The sequence below is a fragment of the Dasypus novemcinctus genome, chromosome 12 (assembly GCF_030445035.2).
Source record: "Dasypus novemcinctus isolate mDasNov1 chromosome 12, mDasNov1.1.hap2, whole genome shotgun sequence".
Lineage (NCBI taxonomy): Eukaryota > Metazoa > Chordata > Mammalia > Cingulata > Dasypodidae > Dasypus > Dasypus novemcinctus.
In genome coordinates this window covers 84,040,597-84,063,126 of record NC_080684.1, presented here as the reverse complement: position 1 = coordinate 84,063,126, position 22,530 = coordinate 84,040,597, and the positions used below count along the sequence as shown (strand labels likewise).

The 22,530-nt window shown below is 38.2% G+C and overlaps 1 protein-coding gene across 9 annotated transcripts in view; it reads left to right on the top strand.

Annotated features, from left to right (window-relative positions):
• The first annotated feature begins 584 nt into the window (after positions 1 to 584).
• ANKS1B (ankyrin repeat and sterile alpha motif domain containing 1B) overlaps positions 585 to 22,530 on the top strand; it is a 1,292,741-nt gene continuing 1,270,795 nt past the window's right edge. For all 9 annotated transcript variants that reach the window (XM_058308590.2, XM_058308586.2, XM_058308588.2 and 6 more), the window contains exon 1: positions 585 to 1,171. In XM_058308590.2, the coding sequence (XP_058164573.1) occupies positions 1,038 to 1,171 (134 nt within the window). In that variant the 5' untranslated portion in view covers positions 585 to 1,037. The remainder of the gene's footprint in view (positions 1,172 to 22,530) is intronic.

Sequence of the window (22,530 nt, the reverse complement as noted above, 5' to 3'; positions counted from 1 at the left end):
GGTCGCAAAAAGGGTCTCTTGTCAGCCTCCCCAGCCTCCCAGGCCGGTCATGGAGGATTTCCCTCAAGCTGCTGACCCACCCGAGGGGCTGGGACCCGAGCTGGCCGGGCCGCGGAGGAGCCGCCTGGGCGCCGAGGGTCCCGGCCCTCACACGGTTAAAGCTCTTCCAAGGAGACTGGCGGAGGAGGGCCCCCGCGCACGCACGCGAGAAGCACATCTTCCGACGCCCCGCCCCCCAGCTCCCCGCCCCAGGCCCCCCCCCCAGCTTCCCCCACAGCTCCCCCCCCACCAGCTCCCCCCACCCCCCCCGTGCGCCCCCCGCCCCCGGCGGGACCGACCCGGGCCGCTCCTGCCGCGCGCGCCCGCCCCCACCGCGCGGGCCGCCCGGCGTGCCGGGCCCCAGCGCCGCCGCCCCGCGGACCCGGGCGCCCGCCGTGGCCCGGGCGCCGCGCCGCCGCCGCTGCCCTCGGCCCGCGCCCGCCGCGGCTCGCCCGCACCGCCCTGCTCGGCGCGGGCCGCGGCCGCCGCCGCCGCCTCCTCCTCCGCCGCCGCCGCCGCCACCGCGCAACCGCCCGGCGGGAGGTGCGCGGGGAGCCGAGGCGAGCCCCGGCCCGGCACGAGGGCGCCGGGGCTCGCGCGCCGCGGCTCCACCAGGACCGCTTCGGTTTCCTCCGGCCGCGTCCTCAGTCCTCACCGTCCTCCTCCCGCTCCTCCCCAGCACCCCGGGGCCCCACCCCCTCTCGCCCCACCCGCCGGAACGAGGCCTCGGGAATTCAGGGGAGTGGCTGTGGGGGCGCGGCGTGGCTCGCCGCCCGGCCAGCCCCTCTTCCAAGACATGGTCTGATCCCCATTGTAAAAGCTGCGCCCCGAAGAGGAGAGAGTGGTGTTCCCCGTTGGGGCTGCGGGAATCTCTCGGTGCCGAGGCTCTGGCATTATTTTAGGGTGGGGCGGGGAGGGCCGTGGATTTTGGGGAGTGGGGGCAGGCGGGGAGGAGCACCCAAGGTGGGGAGAGGACTCTGAGGAGTCGGTGAGAGACTATGGGGAAGGACCAGGAGCTACTGGAGGCTGCTCGCACTGGAAATGTGGCTCTGGTGGAGAAACTCCTGTCTGGCAGGAAAGGAGGGATCCTGGGCGGTGGATCTGGACCCCTGCCCCTGTCTAATCTGCTCAGGTAAGGACGGGAACCAGCTCCGGGGATTGCATCCCTCGTTATGCATTGTGATGGATACATCCTTCTCATGGCTATTGCACCTGGTGGCTGCCAGGGATTCATTCTCAAATTAGGTAGGAAAACAGACTGTGTGTATGGAGAGGAGGCATGAGCCTCTCAGTCAGTTTGATACCTTAGCATCTCTGAGTAATTTCAAAATAGCCTACCATCAATGCGACAGTAGCTACTTTTTCCTGAGCTGTGGTGCAGAACTTGTGCATGCATTAGTGGTGCTTGGAGGAAATCAGCTTTCCACTGGTGCTTATTATACCTACTGAGCTTCCAACCCAGCCTTTTTTGTCTATTTACATGATATTGGCAGAGAAGCTATCGCGTGCATGCAGTTACCCTGCAAAAACCATAGCCTTTGGTTGCTGCTACCTTCTCTTGCAGAAGGCATTTGCTGTGTTCTTGGGCTATGATCCCCCAAAATGAGGAAAGTGAACCTTCTGAAGAGATGTCACACGGCGTGTGTAAAACTTGACGAGACAGGTTAGGCAGCCCTAGTAGTACGTTCAGTTATTAGACACAGCTGACCGAAACTTGGTTATTATATTTCAAGATGAAAGATGCCAGGTTGGAATTGGTATACTGTGTATGGGATATCGTGGAGGCCTTTTAATGTGAATATATTGCAGATGCTATAATATTCCTTAGAGAATCTCTCTAAGATGACATTTAAAAAAATGTCAAGGTCTTTATTCAGCAGGCAGTACCTTAGAAATGGTGGGATTGATTAGCATATTTGAAAAACTATTTATGTAAAAGTTGAATTGATGGGCAAATGAAGTCAACTGGGAGGGAGGAAGCCTTAAGAATATTCACTTGATAAAATTCAAGGAAAGCTCTTTGGTTTCTAAGATCATTGCTATTCAGTTTATCCTGGATATTTTTGAGCATCAGTCATCAATCATACCTTCACCCTAAAACACCTCTTAGGTAACCCAGCTAGAGTGGTAAAAAATTTTAAAGGTCCAATTGATTTTCTTGGTTTTTAGAAACTGCTCAGCTTTACTTTTGACAAGTGCTTAGTATAAACTTTTGACTGATGACATTGTGTTTTTAGCTCAAGTTCTCATATGCTGTAATAGTCAGACAATGCAATTAATTGTTGTACAGGCTAACAGGGAAAATGAAAACATTTATATTATGGTAAAAGAAATTTAGTTAGAAAATAGTTGATGCGATTTTAAAAGTTCCATGTATTTGTTGACAGTGACATTTTGTTGAGATGACAGTTCACTTCAGGACAATGAATGTTTATGAGGTATTTTTTTCAATAGGTCTGAGAAGTGATGACTCTTGTGTGTATTCCCTTGTTAAATAATTTCCACTTTCAAACACTAGTAGACAATATGTAAGTATTTCAGATTACAGATCCAACAATTGTCCATAGTCATAGGTAAATTATATAAAACCAATTTATACAGTTACAGTTTTTAGTTACAGGTAAAACACATATGTTTGCTAATGGATCACATCAGCAAACATCTTTTAAATACTCCTTTCCCAAGTTATACCATTATTTTTAAAAGAACAGAAGTTGAATTTCAGAAATAATTGACAACTATTTAATGATAATAGACATTTATAATAATAGACATTAAATAAAATATAAAAATTGTGACCCAAAATGTACATTTGAATGAGATGTGTTTTCTTTTACTGGTTTTATCAGATGTACCATTAGTAGCTCGATAGCAAGAATGCACATAGAAAACAAACTTAAAGATAGGAGTTCTTTAGTTTGAACCAAGTTGTAAAAGTAAAAAATAAAAACAATAAGCTTTATACTTGCATTTTGTGTCTCGTAATGAATAAACAACTAAAACTCTGTCCTTGAAGGAAATGAGAGTTCAAATTGCATTATTTGGGTGATACTTTGCATAAAATAAAATTCCTAAGAAGGCAAGTTTTATTTAGTTGTCACTATTTCACAAATGATTGTCACCAGAAGTTTATTTGCAGGATAATGGAGAATGTTGAAATATTTTAGAATGAATTGTGGAATAGGTTTGCACTTTACCCTTATTTGATTGCTTGTGTTGTGTAATAAGTCTGTGCTAAGTGTTTACATGTGTCATCTCATTCAGTTCTTATATCAACTTTAATAGGTCAATCCTCATTTCACAGATGAAGGACTATGATAGAAAGATTAAGAATTTTCAAGGTCGTACAATTAGTAATGGCAGAGATTTTTAAATCTATAATTCTAGTTCGCGTTACCATTCCTTAAGTCCTATTCATTGGATCTCTTCTATTCACAAAAGTTTAAGGTACATATAGTCCTATCTGAAGATTTTTTGCTATGAATAATTTATTTCAAAACCCTTATTTATTTGCTAATTAAGGAACACCTCTTGAAAGATCACTAGATAACAACTTTTCTGAAGATGTTTTTGATTACGTACTATCCACTAAATTAGCAAAAGCTCTATGAGGGTGAATCAGATAAGCTTGAGTGACATCGCAGTTTTCGGCAAAAGTAAGAATGACCTTGAATAAATATAAAAACATCTTCAAGCTTCACCTTCCTCTTCTATTAAGTGGGAATTTTTAATAGTACCTGTCATATTGGGTTGTTTTAAGGATTAAATGAGGAGTCAAATAATGAATTTGAAGCATTTAGCACATTGGTGCCCATTATTAGTGTTGTTATTATTTTTCATGCAGCTCTAAAGCACTTGACTATGCCTTAATTACTAAGGGCATGCTTCGTATTGGATTGGCAGTAAATTTCTGTACTAAGTTTTCAGTAGAATTGGAATCTTCCAGTAGGAATGGGCCTTTAAACCCAACTTCTCCCCTACTGGAGGAATTTCCTCTGCAACATTCTGAGCAGTTAGGCATTCTGGCCCTCTTTAAACTCTCCAGTGACTATATTCTGACAGCTCTGATAAGTCCAAAATTCTTCTTTCATTGAGCTAAAATCTGCCTCCCTATAACTCCCAGCAGCTGATACTAGTTTGGCTATATGGGTCAATATAAAGTATGTCTAATTCATCTGTCAGGACAGTTCTACAGGTGCATGCCTTTAGCTATATTGTTTTCTTATAAATCTGTTTCCTTCATGGAATTACCATCATTTCTTTCAACCTTTTATCATGCAGCAATAGAGTATAGGTGGTGTTGTTTTCATACCTTTCACTGTCCACTTATCCCTTCTTTGAATACATTCAAAATTTTCAATGACTCTTAAAATATGGAGCCTGGAAATGAACAAAACGCACTAGATGTTATTTTCCTAATGTGGAATATACTTGGACTTGATATGCTGTTGAATTTTTAAAAAGCAGGTCACAAACCAGCATTTATAAAATGATCCTGTTTCTGTAAGAAAAAATAAGTATGTGTGAACATTTATAATGTGCATTAAGAAGTCCAGAATGATAAACACCAAAATGTAAATGGTATTCATCTTTGGCGGGATGGTAGGTGATCTTTACTTCCTATTTGCTTATCTGCATTTTCCAATGTTGTACAATGAACAAATATTATGCAATGAAAATAAAATAGCAACTATTTAAAACATAATAAAATGAAACGATTACCTCCCTTATTACTAAGACCTATATTACTGTCAAACTGTCTGTCATGATCTCTTTCTATTTGGAGCTTCAGTAATCTCCTAACATTATTTATTTTATTCTTCCCAGTTTGGAAATGATTCTCATTAGGGAAGATGGAAGCTATATAGAAGTTGGGAAGAATCAGATTCTTGGCATTCTTAGATATCACAGAAGATTCTCTCGCAGTCTAAAAACTAACCATGGTTTTATTATACTTTTACTCTAAGCTTACATTAACTTCCATAGTAGTGAATGTATACCTCCCTTATTTTTTTCAAACCTAGCTGAATAGGACATAGCATTTTTCCTGGGATATGCTCCTTTTTTGTTTTTGTCTTCCTTTATGCCCCTTTCCACTTCCCTTTCATCTTTAAAAAAACTGAGCTTATCAGAACTCATTAGAGTACTCAGATTGTGTTGACTGTCTCTGTTTCTTCCTCTAAATTATATATGAAATTTCATTTTATTTAACTTGCATCTTTTATGAGATAGCTGCAAAACCTTTTAAACTATCTTCCTTTGGCAAAGACTATCTTTATTCTAACTAAAAATAATTCCCATTTAAAATGTAATATTGTATTATTTTTTAGGGAGTCTAGGTTAAGACTTGTCTTTTAATAAAGTAATAAAAAGTTCATTAATGCCCCATATTTACTTGTTTTCCTTAATGCCTCAAAATGTGTAGTACTATGTAAAGTATACTTGGTAAATTCTTGTTGAACATGAAGAATATAGTTCTCAAGACCCTCATATATAGAGTAGATTAATAAGAAGACAGGAAACTTAATCTTTAGGTTGTCAAAAACTTAAAACTGAAAACTTACAAATTTATCAGCTTAGGGATTTAGTTTTTAACATTTTTTGTGACAGGTACAAGCAGATAAGAGACAACTTGGACGTATTGCAGTTTTCACAACTATTTGAGTAATTGTGGTTATTGGAACCCTGGTATTAGGTACTCACTTCCAGGGAAACTGCATTGGTTAAATGGAATAAATCATAAATAGAGCAGTTAAGCTGCATGAAAATGTTGTATCTATAAAAATAGTCAAGTTGCAAGTGGGTTATCTATTTTAGATAGTAATGATGTTTGAAGCAGTGATTGCACCATTATGTTCAGGGAGCTGTGTCTGCCAGAGTGAACAGTGCCAGCTGCATGATGGGGAGTAAGGAGAGAGAAGAGGGAATTTTGGTATTGACCTCTTTCTTTACTAAGCACGGCTTTCAGCTTCCTCTTCAAAACCGATGGCTGGTGTATAGCAGAGAACTGGGGCAACCAGCCAATGACTACCACTAAGTCTGTCCATTCTTACATGGAACAATTCCTAGTGCAGTTAAGTAATATCTTGTAGTTGTTGAAAGGGCGGAGCAAGTCTTCACTGACGTTAATGCAGAAGGGTAAAATTCATAGCAGTGCTTCTACTGACTTGACTGCAATTTAACCTCTCTGGTGACAGTAAACACGATTTAATTAGTTCAGTTGTATAACAGAATAATCTACTTAATTACTTATTTTCCTTAGTGTTAAACTAGAAATGGAAGTAGCATATAATGCAAATCAAGGTATAGAAAAGACTAATTTTTAATCTACAGAACCTGAAAAGAATTTAACATTTTTAACACATTTTAAAAAATTAAAATTAATAGATCACACAGAACGTTAAATTTAAAAAAAAATAAGAGGTTCCCATATAACCCACTTCCCACACCCACCATTTTTGTAAATTGTACTTTTTTGAAGATATATACATCACAAAAAATGTTACATTAAAAAAAACATAAGAGGTGCCCATATATCCCCCACTCCTCCACCCCACTCCTCCCACTCCAGCGACCTCCCCCCATCATTGTGGCACGCTCATCACACTTGTTGAACACATTTTGGAGTACTGCTGCACCACATGGTTAATAGTTTACCCTGTAGTTCACACTCTCCCCCAGTACATTCAGTGGGTTATGGTGGGGTATATAATGTCCAGCATGTGACTCTGCAATATCATTGAGGGCAACTCTGAGTCCCAAAAATGCCCCCACATCACATCTCTTCTTCCCTCTCCCTGCCCTCAGCAACTATTGTGGCCACTTTCTCCACAGCCATGCTACAATTTCTTTTATTACTAGTCACAGTAGTTTTATAGTAGAATATCAGTAAGTCCACTCTAATAAGAATTTAACATTTAATGTATTTTAGTGCGTTTGCTTTCCATTGCAAACATTGTGGCATGAATTTAGCTAATTAAAATATCATGAGTTTTAGTTACTCATCTTATTTTGATAGAGATTATTTTGTATTTAAAAAAGCAAGAGTTCACACACAAAGCTCATCCATGTTCCAGTTCTTTTTCATGTGTTTGATAACATGGGCTTGTAAACCATATAGGCAGGCAGAGGCATTATGCCAGTTGAAAATCCAATGAATTTTCTTGTGTAACAGATTTAGAAAGTCTTCTTAGAGTCCAATTTTATTTTACATCCGTAGGACAGCAAGTATGTTAAACCTGGATCAGGCTTGAAATTGTGTGATGTTTTTTTAATGTTAGATTAAAAAATATGATCAAAGGATACTTTTCAGTTTCTTCTACTACGATGTCTAAAGACTGTACATCTTCAAATCTGTTTCTTATGGATAGTGCTTTCTTTCTTAACAGTATGTTTTCATGGATTTATCTGTAAAATGGAACTTTGTTCCTTTGTGCTACAGAGTTATTTGTGTTGCATTGCCTTGCAAGACTAGCTGTATTTCATATGGTTAATTACTTCTAGTGAGGTAGCTGAAACAATTGGTCTTGACTTGTTACTATTCTTTGTTAATTACTTCTAGTTAAATTAGCTGAAACAATGTTACCATTCCTTAATAAATACCTTGGATCAAGTCTTGACTGATGGATGTAGGCATAAGTAGTCAACCTGCTGCCCGCTTCATATTTCTGTTCCCACACCATGTTTCCTTTGAATTCTTCCTCCTCAAATCTCTTTTTCTAGGAAAGAAGTCTCTTCATTCTGTTTACTACAAGTTCATCCTGGCTCTACTTGTGTCATCCCCTGCTCTTCTAAGGAAACGCAAATATTGTGTGGGGTGTAGAGCTGGGATTGTCTGTGTAGTGAGGAATAGATTAAGAGGAGTAACTATTGGACCTTCAAAAATCAGAGTTTACAGAGTTTGCTTTCATCATCTCTAGTTTCCTTTCACACCTCAATGTTAATTTCCCCCTAACTCAAAGACCAGTACCCATACCTTTCCTGTCTCTATAGCTGATGCTATAGAAGGAGAAAGGGATTTGACTGGAGTCATGAGAAATGAGATGGCTGAGATGATAGGGCTGGGGGTAGAAATGCCTTTTATTTATTTATTTTCTACTTTTTAGGCCCTAGAACTTTTTATTGGATAATTGTTATATGCACCCATCTTAGATATCTGCATATGGTATATTGTTTGCTTATTTCCAGAAGTTGTTCCTTAAGTTTACACATTTATACAATCATAGGTGACAAAAGATATGGAGTAGAATTGCTTAAAAACATTAACATTTAATACAGTTTTAGATAAGATTCAAAACTCAAATTCTTTTAAATGAATTTTCTTGTTATTTTTAGATATTTTATGTTGCAACTTGATTTTAATATCTAGGTTATTCCATAAACTTCAGTTTCACTGTACAGGAGAGGCATTTGAAGTTATAACCCCTAGATCCCAGTTAACGTTCTTCCACATAAAGCTTTCTTTTCTCACCTAAATTACTTTTAAACCACTTGGGTTCTTGTTTGGTACTTCTAGTTATTAATCTGCATTTTAAATCTTATATGTATCATACAAATATGCTAAATATGGTATCTTGTGTTTTGAATATACCAAGAAACTGCTAAATTTACTTACAGAATTATCTTTGTTTTGGGTAGGTGTTTTACTGTTAATTTGGGGACATGGGAGTGAGTAGGAGTATGTCTGGGAAGAGCAGCAGAAATTACTCATGGACTTTCTTTGGCATGGTAAACTACAGTGGTGGGGAACCCTTGAACAGAGTTGCTTCCTATTGACTTGCTTTGGTTATTGACCGGAATGGTCAATTACTGTGAAAGTTGATAGAAACTGTGAAGACATAATCAGAGAAAGTGAAAAATTACAAACCATGGTTAAACTATTTCATAATAGTATTTTTGCTAGTTTTTTTCTTGCTGTATATTAGTGTATATTTAGTCCAAAACTTAATACTCAACCAACCAGCACCACCCCACTACTCAACCAGTCAGTTGGGATTTTACAGGGAAATAGCTAAGAACAGAGATAACAAAGAGTGAGCATTCTTTGAGTACCTCTTACCTATTAAGTGATGAACTTATGGAGTCTGTAATTGAATTAGATCATCTCTATCTACTTCTAGTTCTTGTAGAATTAATGGGACAGATGGGTAAATGGAGTTATGGTACAATACACTTTAATGGAAATACCAAATGATGCTATTGGAGCACTAGGATCAAGGAGGTGTTCTTAATTCTACAGGAGTAGGCAAGGAAACCTTCAGAGAGAAGGTGATGCTTGAATCTTATAGGATGAATAGAAATTTGCCAGATTGACAAACTGGAAGAAGGACATTTCAGGAAAAACAAACAGTATGTTTAATAATGGAGTGGTGTGTGAAAGTGTAGAGTATAAATAGTTTGGTATAAAGCATGGACAGGAGGTAATTCTGGAAATTGAGGGGCTTTGTGTGATGCCCTAAAGACTTTGAACTTTATTCTGATGGCCATGGAGATCCATTGACATTTTCTGCAATTCTAATATATTAATATATTAATAATAGCATGACTTTATTCCTAAGTATGCTTAATATAATTATCAGATAAATCATAAAATTTTGGATACTGAAATTTTCACTTAGTAGTATATGATAAACTTTTAAAATATTAAATTGTCTTCTTAATCATTATTTTATTTTAAAGATTTATTTCTCTCCCCTTCCCCCCCCCCCCCCCCCCAGTTGTCTGCTCTCTGTGTCCATTCGCTGTGTGTTCTTCTGTGACCACTTCTATCCTTATCAGCAGCACCGGGAATCTGTGGGTTTTTTTTTTGTATCATCTTGTTGTGTCAGCTCTCTGTGTGTGTGGCACCATTCTTGGATAGGCTGCACTTTCTTTTGTGCTGGGTGGCTCTCCTTACAGGGCGCACTTCTTGCGCATGGGGCTCCCCTACACGGGGACACCCCTATGTGGCATGGCACTCCTTGTGTGCATCAGAACTGCATATGGGCCAGCTCCACATGGGTCAAGGAGGCCCGGTGTTTGAACCGTGGAACTCCCATGTGGTAGGCAGACGCTCTATCCATTGGGCCAAGTCTACTTCCCTTAATCACTATTTTAAATGGTTTTATAGTGTTCTGTCTAATGCAGAATTTTTACAGACCACCTCCATCAGAAGCATTTGCTGTGAGTTTGATAAACATATATATTTCCTGGTCACCCCAAAGTCTCTGCCTTAGAATTTCTGAGGGTAAATCCTGGGAATATGCATTTTTATAAGCTTCCTTAGATATTGTTATGTATACAAAGGTTTTTGAGCCATTGAGAGTATATACCATTACTTAACCATTCCCTTAATGGTAGATACTTGGATGATTTTTAACTTATTATTTATAAGCAATGTTATGATGAACAGCATCATTCAAACCCCCTTTTCCATAGAGTTATTTTCTTAGGATACATTTCTAGAAGTAGAATTGCTAGTATTATTAGTATTCTAGGTATCATGTTAACTGTTTTATATGCTTTATGTCCAGTCTTTACAACAATCAGGCAAGGTAGTCATTGTTAACCCCGTTATACTATAAGGAGGAAAAGATGAGAAATTTGTCTAAATTTCCAAAGCTTTGAAGGGACAGATCCAAGATTCACATTCAGGTCTTTCTGATTTCAGGTATCTTCCTATAAGGCTATATTTCTACCTTGTTTTATAGGCATCAATGTATAATCTGACCCAAAATAAGAAAATACCATGTTTCTAGTATGTACACAGAAATGTGCATCTTTTTAAAATACTATGTAATAACAGGTTTCAGTTCTTACATAGTCTCCATTTTTGCTTTTGCTCATCATACAGTTTCATGTTATAGGTAGTATTGAACTTTAGATTTGTTTCTTGATAGCACATGGGCAGGAAATGGAATTGAGTATTAAAATAAATTAACTGTGATGCATTCTATGACATGGATAAACCTTGAAAACATTATGCTAAGTGAAATAAGCCAGTCACAAAGGACAAATATTGTATAATTCCACTTACAAAAAATATCTAGAAATGTAATAGGGATAGAAAGTAGGTTAGAGGTTACCAGGGGCCAGGGTAAAGAAGAATGGGGAATCATTGCTTATTGGGTGTGGGGTTTCTGTTTTGGGCGATGGAAAGATTTTGGTAATGGATAGTAGAGATGGTAGCACAATGTTATAAATGTAATTAATGCCACCGAATTGTACACTTAAAAATGATTTAAATGACAACTTTTAGAAATATTTCAGCACAATAAAAGATAAATTGAGAAAAAATTAAATATGTTTAAAAATATTTCTTTGTCAGTTATGATTTTCTTTTAAAAACAGGGTGAATTTTTTCACCCCAAAATTTCTTGGGCACTTGTTATCTAACTTCTATTTCTTTAAAGATGGTTTAATAACTTGTCCATCCCTTGGCTCCAGATGGGTGGGGTTTATTTCTCTGCATCTCTTACCTCTCACAAAGGAGGAAATTATAATGTTTACCATAGTCCTCATTTGATAAACTTTATGATCTATCTCTCTCTTTTTTAAAAAGCTACCTCTTTTAAGCTTATAAAACTGAACCCACAGTTTTTAACTGAACTTATTATTAACTCAGGGATCTTGTCAACTCTTGGGTTAACCAAGGAACCAGGAAATTTAACGGTAGAACCTTCTCACTCCTCTTTCTGTGCCCTGCCTTCCCTTTCTTCCTTTCTTGGTTCTGAGGCATTCGTTGGCTTCTTTTACCTAACACTGAGAACTCCCTTTCTGGTTTACTCTCTAGCAATAATAGGTTTCCTGTATTGCATTTTATTCCTTCTTTCCATAGATCTCCATTTTCAGAAGAGTAAATGACATAGTAGAAAAAATGTGAGTCTTGAGTTTGCATCCAAACTCTACCACAGGGAAGCAGATGTAACTCAAGTGATAAGGCCTCTATCTACCATATGGGTGGGCATGGGTTTGATCCCTGGGGCCTCCTGGTGAAAAAGAAGAAGAGAAAGCATGCTTTTGTGGTGAGCCAGTGCCTGCACAGCAAGCGAGTGCCCACATGGCGAGCTGAGTGCCCATGTGACAAGCAGAGTGCCCTTGTGAGTGCTCGTGTGGTGAGCCAGTGCCTGTACAGTGAGCTGAGTGCCTGCATGAGTGCCAGCATGGTGAGCCAAGTGCCTGTGTGAGTGCCCACATGGCGAGCCAGTGCCTGTGTGGCAAACTGAGTGCCAATGCACCAAGTCGTGTGCCCACACAGTGAGCCAGTGCTTGCACAAGTGAGTCACTTAGCAAGATGATGACACAACAAAAGAGAGATGAAGGGGAGAGTTATGGTGAAAAGCAATAGAGACCAGGAACTGAGCTGATGCAATTGACAGGGAACCTCTCTCCACATCAGAGGTCCCCAGGATCAAATCCTGGTGAATCCTAGAGGAGAAAGATGAGAAGAGAAGACAAAAAGAGAAATAGATACAGAAGCTCACACAGCAAATGGACACAGATAGCAAAAACAGCGGGCAGGGAGGGGGGAGGGGAAGAAGAAAAAAACTCTACCACTGAGTGGACGTTTACCCTGTGCAAATTATTTAAAATCTTTTGGCTTCAATCTCTTTAGGAAGTGTGAATGATAATATCTATGATGTAAAGTTTTAAGGATTGAAGATAATTAATATAAAGTATCAGGTGCAATGCCTGTCTCATACTACAGACCCAAGATGCTAGTTTTATTATTATTATTAAGACATTAATGGTTGTGTGAGGAATAATTGTATAAGTTTCATGGGTATTTATATTTGAACTCTGGGATATCTGCACTTTAGGAAACAGGCCAAAGCAGGTGATTTATTTGGCCAGTCTTCTTCTTATTCTGGAGTTAGGTGATTGCTTTTTCTGCTTGCTTTTAGAAAGGGGTCATCAAAGACTTAGCATTTGTTTCTTATCTTCTGCATTCCTCATAAAACTGCTTTGAGCAGAAAAAGATTGTGTTCCACTGAAGTTGTACATCCTTTTCCATAATTCATAAGATGAATCAATTCTTAATAAGTCCATCATTAATATTTTTCTCTCTTTTCAAAGCATTTGACAAATATTTTGAGAGTATGTACTATATATTCAACATGGTGATGATGCCTGGGAAGACAGAAAATAGATTCTACCCCCTAGGTTCTTGTACATACAGGAGACCACACACAAGTTAAAAGCTAACTATATAGCAATATCTAAGTTTACTGTGGTATAAAAGCTCACAAATTCAACTTTTTCTTTTGATCAGTCCATTGTCAACATTTTGTTCCCATCTCCTATCATACATCAGTGTGTGACCTGACTCTCAACATGCAATTTCTTAATAGTAGGAGGTAGAACTGTCCATTCCTAAATATTTTTCTTTAAACATTAACCTTTTTAAAATTTTGAAATCATCATAAACTTGTATAAAGATTGGACGAACAGTTCAAAGAACTTATTTTTTCCTGAGCCTTTTGAGAATAAGTTGCCTGCCTAATGTCCTATCACCCTACAATACTTTAGTTTGTATTTCTTACAAACAAGAATATTCTACATAAATGCAATGCAACTACCCAAATCAGAAAGTTATCATCATGTTTAGCAATCATCCCTTCCTCAGCCTCCAATCAAGTTTCACCAATTGTTCCAATAATATGCTTCACTGGGACCCAGTTCAAAATCATGCATTACGTTTAGTTGTCATGTCTCTTAGTCTTTTTGAGTTTCCAACAATTTCTCAGTCTTTCCTTGACTTTAATGACCTTGATGCTTTTGGATAATATTGGCCAGTTATTTTGTATTTTGGAGTTTGCCTAATGTTTACTCATGGTTAGATTTAGGTTATGCCTGTTTGGCAGGAATATCATAGAAGAGTGGTATGTTCCTCTCTTTGTATCCTGTAACATAACATATGATTCTGATTCGTCTCATTTACTTTACTTTATTTACTTTAATATTTACTTTAATCACTTGCTTATTGTCGTGTCTGTCAGGCTTCTCCACTATAAAATTACTCCCTCTCCTATTGTAACAAATATTTTGTAAGGAGTTATATTCAAACCATGTAAATAAACTTTCATGTATTTGTTCATTTATTTTAGAATGGACTCATGGCTTCCTATTTTGTTCCACAGGTTATAATCCATTACTGTAAATACTAATGTTAATGATCAACTTGTGCCAGACTTGCCAGTAGGAACCCTTCCAAGCTGGCTTCTTCGAGTCATTCTTTGAGTACTTCCTTGCTTTTGGCATCATAAAATGTTCCAGGATTCATCTTTCCTTGCCATAGTCCTGGAATCAGCCTTTTCTCCAAGCAGACATGGTTCCTTTTAATGGAAAATGGTAGTGAAAAGCTAAGATTTGGAGCTAAGTTTTGGGCACTGGGTGTGCTCATGGCTATTGGAGTGTTCTATTCCCAACCTTCTCAGCTAGGGACTAGAAAAAACAAAGTGTGTATTTACATCTATATCTGTAATTATTGAATGCCATGCATTTATAATACCTCTAATTCCAGTCTGACTGTACAGCAGGATTCATTCTAGTTTTCTCCTTTTCCCTATTTGTAACTTCCTTCTCTAGTAGTGAAAAACCTGACTTACATTTAACAAAAAAAAAGATTTATTTTATTTATTTTCTCTCCCCCCCCCCATTGTTTTGCACTCACTTTCTGCTCTCTGTGTCTATCTGTTGTGTGCTCATCCTTTTTTTGTTTCTCAGGAGGCACCAGGAACTGAACCCAGGATGTCCCATATGGGAGAGAGGTGTTGAATGGCTTGAGCCACCCATGCTCCCACTCGTTGTGTCTCTCATTGTGTTTCCTTGTTGTTATTCTTCATCGTATCATCTTGTTGCCTTAGCTCACTGCGCCAACCTGTCACATCAGCTTGCTGTCTTGCTCATCTTTTAGGAGGCACTGGGAACCGAACCCAAGGCCTCCCGTGTGGTAGGTGGGAGCCCAACTGCTTGAGCCACATCCACTTCCCATCCATTTTTCCCTCCTTTTATTTTTTGTTATTTTAAAATATATATACTTATTTCATCAGTCCCCCTGTACGTAACCAACTCCCCCATTTGCACTGCCATCCCTTCTCCTGTGCCATTGTCTTCTGCACCACCCTGTTTGGTCTCTGAAACCCCATGCTGGGTTGTTCTCCTACATAGACATCCTCCTTGCCGTTTGCAGGCTCTGACTTCCTATGCCCATCTGCACCTTTATGGGATGCCTCTAACTCCCCTCTCCCCCTCCACGTGGATGCCCTCCTCACCCTTTGGGTTCTGACTCCCCATGCTAGATCCTCCCCTCTGCCATCATCACGTGAACACCTTCTTTGCACTACTAGAGCTGTGATCCTCTCACATAGAGCCACCTCTCCCTGAGGATGCTGTCTCCAGGCTCTGTCCTGCCGCCCTAGGCTGCTGCCAGGATGAGCACCCTTCTTCCTAGCTTGGGCCCTGTCGCCTTGCTGTGGCCGACTGTGCCTCCCCTCTTCCTTCTGGTGTGGATGCCATCTTTTCTCTGCCCCATTTAGTGACTTTAGGGATTGAATTATTCAGGACAAGAAAGGAAGATGAATAAGAAAAAGAGGAAAAGCACGTGGAAGAGAGTAACAATGTTTCTCTTTACATCTATGATAATAGCAAATATAATATATCTTTCCATGTCAGCAATGACTATTACCCTTGCATTGGAAGAAATTTAGGCTATAGGCACCTAGCATTTCAGGTAAAGTGGAGATTGTGACCAAAGCTTGAGCATGGTGTGGCAGTTCCAGGCACCGTTTCTCTTTGCATTCTGGGAAAGAGAGGGGTTAATTTGATAGGCCGGTTAGCACTTTGCATTTTTATGTGAGCTTTTTCATTCACTTCTGTTGTGGACACATAGTAGGTCTCCAGACGGACTGAGAGAGAAAATATCTTTATATATTTTTTTACTCTGTTTTCCTGAAGGTCTTTCTCTGTCATAGTTGTCAATAAAGTGTATTCTCAAGAATTTCAGTAAGATGATGATAATGCAGAAAAAGAGTTATAAAAGCACTAAGATAGTAACTGTCATTCACTGAGGAAGTTGAGTTTGCAAATTTTGATGAATTAAGGATTTCAGCAGGTAGATTTTTCTGGTTATATGATACTCCCAGTATAACTTTTAAAATATCATAAAAGCATTATATCACAAAATTGACCAAATATATTTAAAAATATGATTAATATGTACAGGTCTGCTTATTCTTGTTCCATATGAGCCAGGACAGTAAGTAATTCATACTGGAAATTTCCTAGACTTTAAATTATTACTAGGAATCCATAATTCTTAGAAACAAGTCTAAGCAATGAATCTTCCAGGAAGCTCTTCAGTAATCATTTGATTTAACTAAAAAAGGCCATCCTTATTTGCAAAAACTCAGGGAAACAATAGTTGTGAGCATAGCAGAAATAATTCACTGGAGTTCTTTCTGTGCTTTAAAAGACCATTCAGCTTTTCATGCCAAATCCAAGAAAAATAAACAGCAGGCAATATTATCAGTTGCTACTTTCCTTCTCTAGGCCTAGGAAAACAAGGGCAAAGAAAAGATGATCAGAATATTAGTTTTACTGCTTAAGAAGGGAGCTAAACACATGTGGATTTAAACAACCACCCAATGTACAAGGAAACATTTTGAGAGATCTAAGGAGATCATGTCCTGATTCCTACTCTTCTCTTACCTTTACGTTTTCTTATCATCAACGACACTTCTATAATAACATTCCTTTTTTGTATCTTGGCTTTCTATTTGTATGGAATCGTTGGGCTTCTATAGAAATGGTTCTTAAACTTTGCTCTTTGTGACACTCATCAGCACAAGAGAGCATGCAGGGTATCTATCCCACCTGTTCCTTATTATCCTTTAAAATCCCTACAAAACTCTTGCTTCTGGGGATTGACAGTTATTTTCTCAGCAGTCTAACCATATTATTATTGTTTCTCTGATGGAAAGGACTTGAGGAAAAGGGTACAAGTTCCATGACTAATGTGATCTTCCTTGGAAGTCTTGCTTTCTCCCTTCTTAAAGGGAAATGAGGATTCATAAAACTGTAGAAGCTTCTCATAGAATTAAGAAAAGTTGAACTTTGTTTGGAAAGACCAGGAATTGAGGCAGCAAGGACCAGCAGGACAAGGTCATAAACTAGCAGTTGATAGATCTGTTAGGGACTAACCTCATGGTTGGGACAGGGAGGGGGGCAAATTCTCAGAAAACGGGATGTAGGAAATGTTTATTACATTGACCGTTTTGTGAAGTTCTTGAGAGGAACACCTAAACCAGAAGACCTTCTTCACATTTTCTTTTCTCCCTCCTCTTTGTAATGCTTTTCTCACTTCTTTAAAGACCCAAAATACTGTGCGATTCAAGGGGCACCTTATAAAAGGTGGCAGTGGTGTTCGTAGTAGTGTTGTAATTGCCAGTGAGTTTCCAATAGTAAAACCATTCAAAATGAGTGTGTACTCTTGTCTTTTCTCCACTCACTGGCTGTGAACATTACCCAGGCACCCACAACCACTTTTAAAAAACAATATATATCCATCTTAGACTAGTGAGAAGCCCATTTAGGAAACCCTTGATGATCCTTAGTTATAACTATAGGCCCCTATCTGAATTGACAACTTTCGCCTAGAGTTACAAGTTTATACAGATTCAGACATGGGCACAATATTTTTGTGTTCCACTTGTGGTTGAGATTTCTAGGTTCCCTCCCTCTTTTCTGTCTTATTTCCTTCACTAATAGTTCAGCTGTTTTCCCTCAGCAACTTGCTATGTCAGCTTTTGCTGGTAAACCCTGTGGCCAGAAAACTAGAAAAAGCATTTTGAAAAAAGGAAACAGAAAGTTTAAGAAACAGATAAAGGAAAGGTAAGAGAAAGAGACACACTATTGTTCAGTTTGGCCATGGTTTTTTCAAGATAATTTATGTGGTTAATTCAGGTAAATAAACCATGAGGACAGGTTATCTGTTTTGGAAGTGTATCCTTTTCTAGAAGAAAAGAGGAAATCTTATCCACAGGGATTCAAGGGTCTCTACCTTTGTCTTTTAAAAATTGTTGTATGGATGGACACATGCTTTTAATCTATGTCTTAGAAATATTATTTCAAAACAGCCATAAATGCGAATCAAAAAAGAATTCTCTGCATACATATTTATGCACCACACATTTTGCTAATATTTCAAGAATTTTCTGGTTGTTTTTTTTTTCAAATAAAGTGCTCATTTTGGCTGTTTTCCAGATGTGACAGTTGGTGGACATGCTTCAGTAGAGAAAAGGAAATTTTCCCTGCTTATCTTCTCTCTCCCGTCTGCCCAAGATAGTATGTCTGTCAATTGTGACCTGATTTTGAAATAATTTATTAAATAGAGGGATGCATGATGTTATTTAAAATTTTCTTATGACATTGACTTTTAGTCCTTTATAATAAGCTCTAGACTAGATTCTCTGGGTGAGGTATATTGCTCCTGGGATTTTAGAAATTTCTTAACTCCTTTGGTGAATTTAGACTCTGTTCAATGTTAAGTATGACTAATGTTTGCTCAGGAAATTAAACACCCTTGTTTATTTAGAAGATGAAGCCTGCTGTATTTTTTGCCATGGAAACATTATTTTGAAAATACTAATTTATAGGTAAGGAGAATGTCCCTATATTATTAGTTAGTACATTGCTTAAGAAAAATAATTGACACATGAATATAGTATATATATATATTTGGTAAGCGTTTATTGTTTTCATTAAATATGTTGACATCTTTTCATATTTTTGTCATGATAAAATTTAATATCTGTGTAATAGATAATAATTTAAGGTTTTTAATTTGTGATAATTTCCTTTGAAGTTGGGAGTGAAGACTAATAAATGAAATGCATTTTCTTTTGAAAAGCATGCTCCTTAGTTTAAAAATTATTACTCCCAAATATCTATCTTAAATCTGTAGCTCCAACTCAATCCTGTCTTTTCTTCCTAGATAACGTTATTCATAATGATCTATTGAACCTCTCCCCCTCATTGGAGGTATGAAACTCAAAATGTTCGTTATCTTTACTCACAGTTGTGCCCTGACTCTTTTGAGTTAGTGGAACTGTGTGCACCGTTTTTCTGTGATAGAAACCCTAGAGCCAACTGATTCCTTCCCTCACCACTCACATCTATTTCATTATCACCATTTCCAATGCCAGCCTTTCTAACCCATTCCCTTCTCTGCTATCAGACAAACTGTTCTAAAACATGTTACTCTCTGACTTAAAAATATATTGGTGGCGTTCTATAAAGAATGAAGTCCAAACTCTTTGGCATTTCATTTGACCCTTCATGATATGGCTTTTTCCTTCAGGCCTCATTTCTTGCCCGTTGCTTGCAGCAGCTTCCTCCAGCCACACCTGACTCCTGTACTTGGTGCTGTCAGCAGGCATCGAGGACTTTCACGCCGTTGCTTCCCTATTCTTCCCTTGTGTGCTCAGTGAACCCTGTTTATTCCCCTAGACTCTGGCATGATTGTCTCTTCTGGGAAGCCTTGCCTGATGTCATATCCTTCTGTGCTTCTCTGGTATCTTGTGCACACCTCTATTTTTAGCACTTAGAACCCTGCTTTGTAAGTATTTGTTTATATGTTTGCCTTCCTACTAGGCTCTGAGCTTCTTCAGGTCTAAAATCTTGGCTTAGTTATCTTTTGAAGTGCTGTTCAAATGTTATTATTTTCTGCCTAGAACATACAAGGTAGTCAGAAAATTATTGAATAAATATGTGAGTGAATAATTATAGAACAGGTAATGCTATTGCCACATGATTTTGACTAGATCTCAGAGAACAGTGGTTAACAGAATATAACTTTAGTTAGCAGCCTTAGTGCTGAAGTCAATTAAATATTTGTTAGAGTACCTTTTATGGGCTAGGTACTGTGCTCATCACCATGAATATGTTGGTTTACAATGAGACCCAGAGAAGTTTAATAACTTGTCCATGTAAATTACTTGACTAAGTAAATTACAGAGTTGGATTTGGGAATGGAAGACTGCCTGACACAAAAACCAATACTCATTTTTTAGTGATGAAAAATTATTAGAGCTGAGGGTAAAAAATCCACTTTACCATAAAGGCATACAGTGTTTTTAGAATAAAGGGAAATTTGTAATCATAACTTCCATTTTTCACTTTGAATTCTAGAGAGGCCTGGGAGATGTTTTGGGAAAGGCAGTAATAAATTCATGCTCTTGTAACCTTGAATAAATGAATGAATGAATGAAGAGTTGATAAAAGAGAGGGAGCTAAGGAACATTAAGCAAAAAGAGAAGAAAGTTATAAGATAATTTTGCAGAGCAAATGAATACAGTTTTGGGTAAGAGGGAAAGCTGGTACTTATTGAGCACCTAGTTTTTGCTAGTCACTATAAATATGTCACCTTATCAAGTCTCACAACAAATTTATAATGTAAGTATTATTTTCCTCATTTGCATTTGGTTTAAGCCCCATACACTACAGTCTTAAAAGAGTTTAAACATTCTGTTCAAGGTCACATAGACAGTACCTGATGGAGCTAGGGTTCAAACACAGCTTTTTATGTCTCTGTCTCATGAAGAATGGCACTAATCTCAATTGTAGCCTCAGAGATATATCATTATACCTGCAATATGACTAAATTTTCATGATGGATTAACAAGATCATTTTGCAGAGGCAGGTGGATGCTTTATGTTGGTTCATTTGGTAACTGGTATTTTATTCTTCTAGAGGGAGAAGCAGTATAATATAGTTATGATCTCTTTTCTTGGGAATCCTGCCTGTTGCTCTAAAATGGAGAGGATGCACCAATCAAGGGTGACATTAAAGCTGTTTAACCACCAGTAAGGTATAAGCATCGACCAATCAAGTGGACTGTGGCTGTAAACATCTAGAAAGGCTGTTTGTGCGTTTTAGTCCAGTATCAGTTTTGGTCTGTGCACTGACTGTTGGGCTAGATCTGTTTAGAAGCTTCATTTTCTGTAAAGCTAAGAAGCAAAGATTTTTCAGCATGGATTGTGTTGTAGAATTATTCTGCCACCCAGATTAATTTGTTATATATGTTAAATTAGCATTTATAGTGAGAATGACATTTGAAGAAAATGAAAGGAAAGAAGATGTAGTACATTTACATGATGTACCATCTTGCCTAGGATCTCCCTAAAACTTTGCTGGTTTGATATTTGGTTTCTCATTTATCCATCTGCTTGTTCATTTGCTCATTCCTTTATTCTATATATTTTATTTTGAGACTTTTATTTCTGTCAATTTTGAATAAGTTTTAAAAGAAAACTTGAATAGGAATAATATGATTATAATAATTCCAACTAGAAATCAGTTATTTATTTATATAACCTGGCTTCTGTATTAAAATGTAAGTTATTTTAAGGGTAGGGACCATCTTTTTTCATTCCGCCTGCTCCCAATGCCTAGCACAGTAGGCAACTTAATGAAAGAACTCTGAGTTCCAGAATTAAGTCAATCTAAATACATTCTTTCAACACAAACCTGCAGATTATTTATTCATGTATTTCTTCAGTGACCATGTCTTGAGCTCTTCAAGTTGCTGTTCTAGAGATAGGCAACAGCCTTAGGTGACTGCAGAAAGAAGAGATTAAATGTGGGGACTCCACAGTTAGACAGGAGAAGGCCTTTTAAAGGCTGCACTATGTGCAGTGTCAAACCGTTTTGTCACCCTGGGGGTGTAGGGAGCAATGGGTGATCAAGATTAGTCATGTTCAGTTGGAGACCAGACTGTGTAGAGATTCAAGATTTTAGACAGAAGAGTTTTAAAATTTGCTTTCTTATTTATTTCATTTTATAAATGTAAAATAGGAAAGGAAATGCTTTAATTAAAAAATTCAAGTTTTGTGAAGTTTTTGTTTTTTTGCCCATCACCTTGCATCATCATCTACCACAAACCCACTGAGCAGTTTTCTAGTTTTTTAGCCAATATTTGAAAAAGTGAACATTTTTCTGTCTCAAAAAGATTACTTTGTTTATAGTTGTGTCCTTACAAATTCATGGGGCCTTAATCTGGACTTTTCCTGCTGTTGCTCTTGCTTAAATAAATAAATAAATAAATAAAATAACACTTCCCATAAACTCACTATTACATTTACCAGAGCAGCTGTTCCAAACCTTTTCCACTGTCCATAAATCTCATTCTTGCTGCAGTCACTCTCAGCAGATATCCTGATTTATTATTTAACCGAGATTGAGACCATCTGGGCAGGAGACTTTCAGGATTTGTATCTAACTCTTTTTATTCTTTTCCTCTCCCTCCTTTTCTGTTCCATGGTAAGAAATGCCCTTCCTCTTTAAGATGGAAAACTCTACATCTGTACTTTTATATATTCTGCCTTTCTCCTCCAAACCTTTACCCTATTAATTACCTTTCTATCTTTGCATTTTCATTCTCTCCTGGTATGTTTCCTTCTGTATGCCTGCCCAGGTTTCTCTTTTTCTTAAGAAATAAAAACAAAACAAAACTT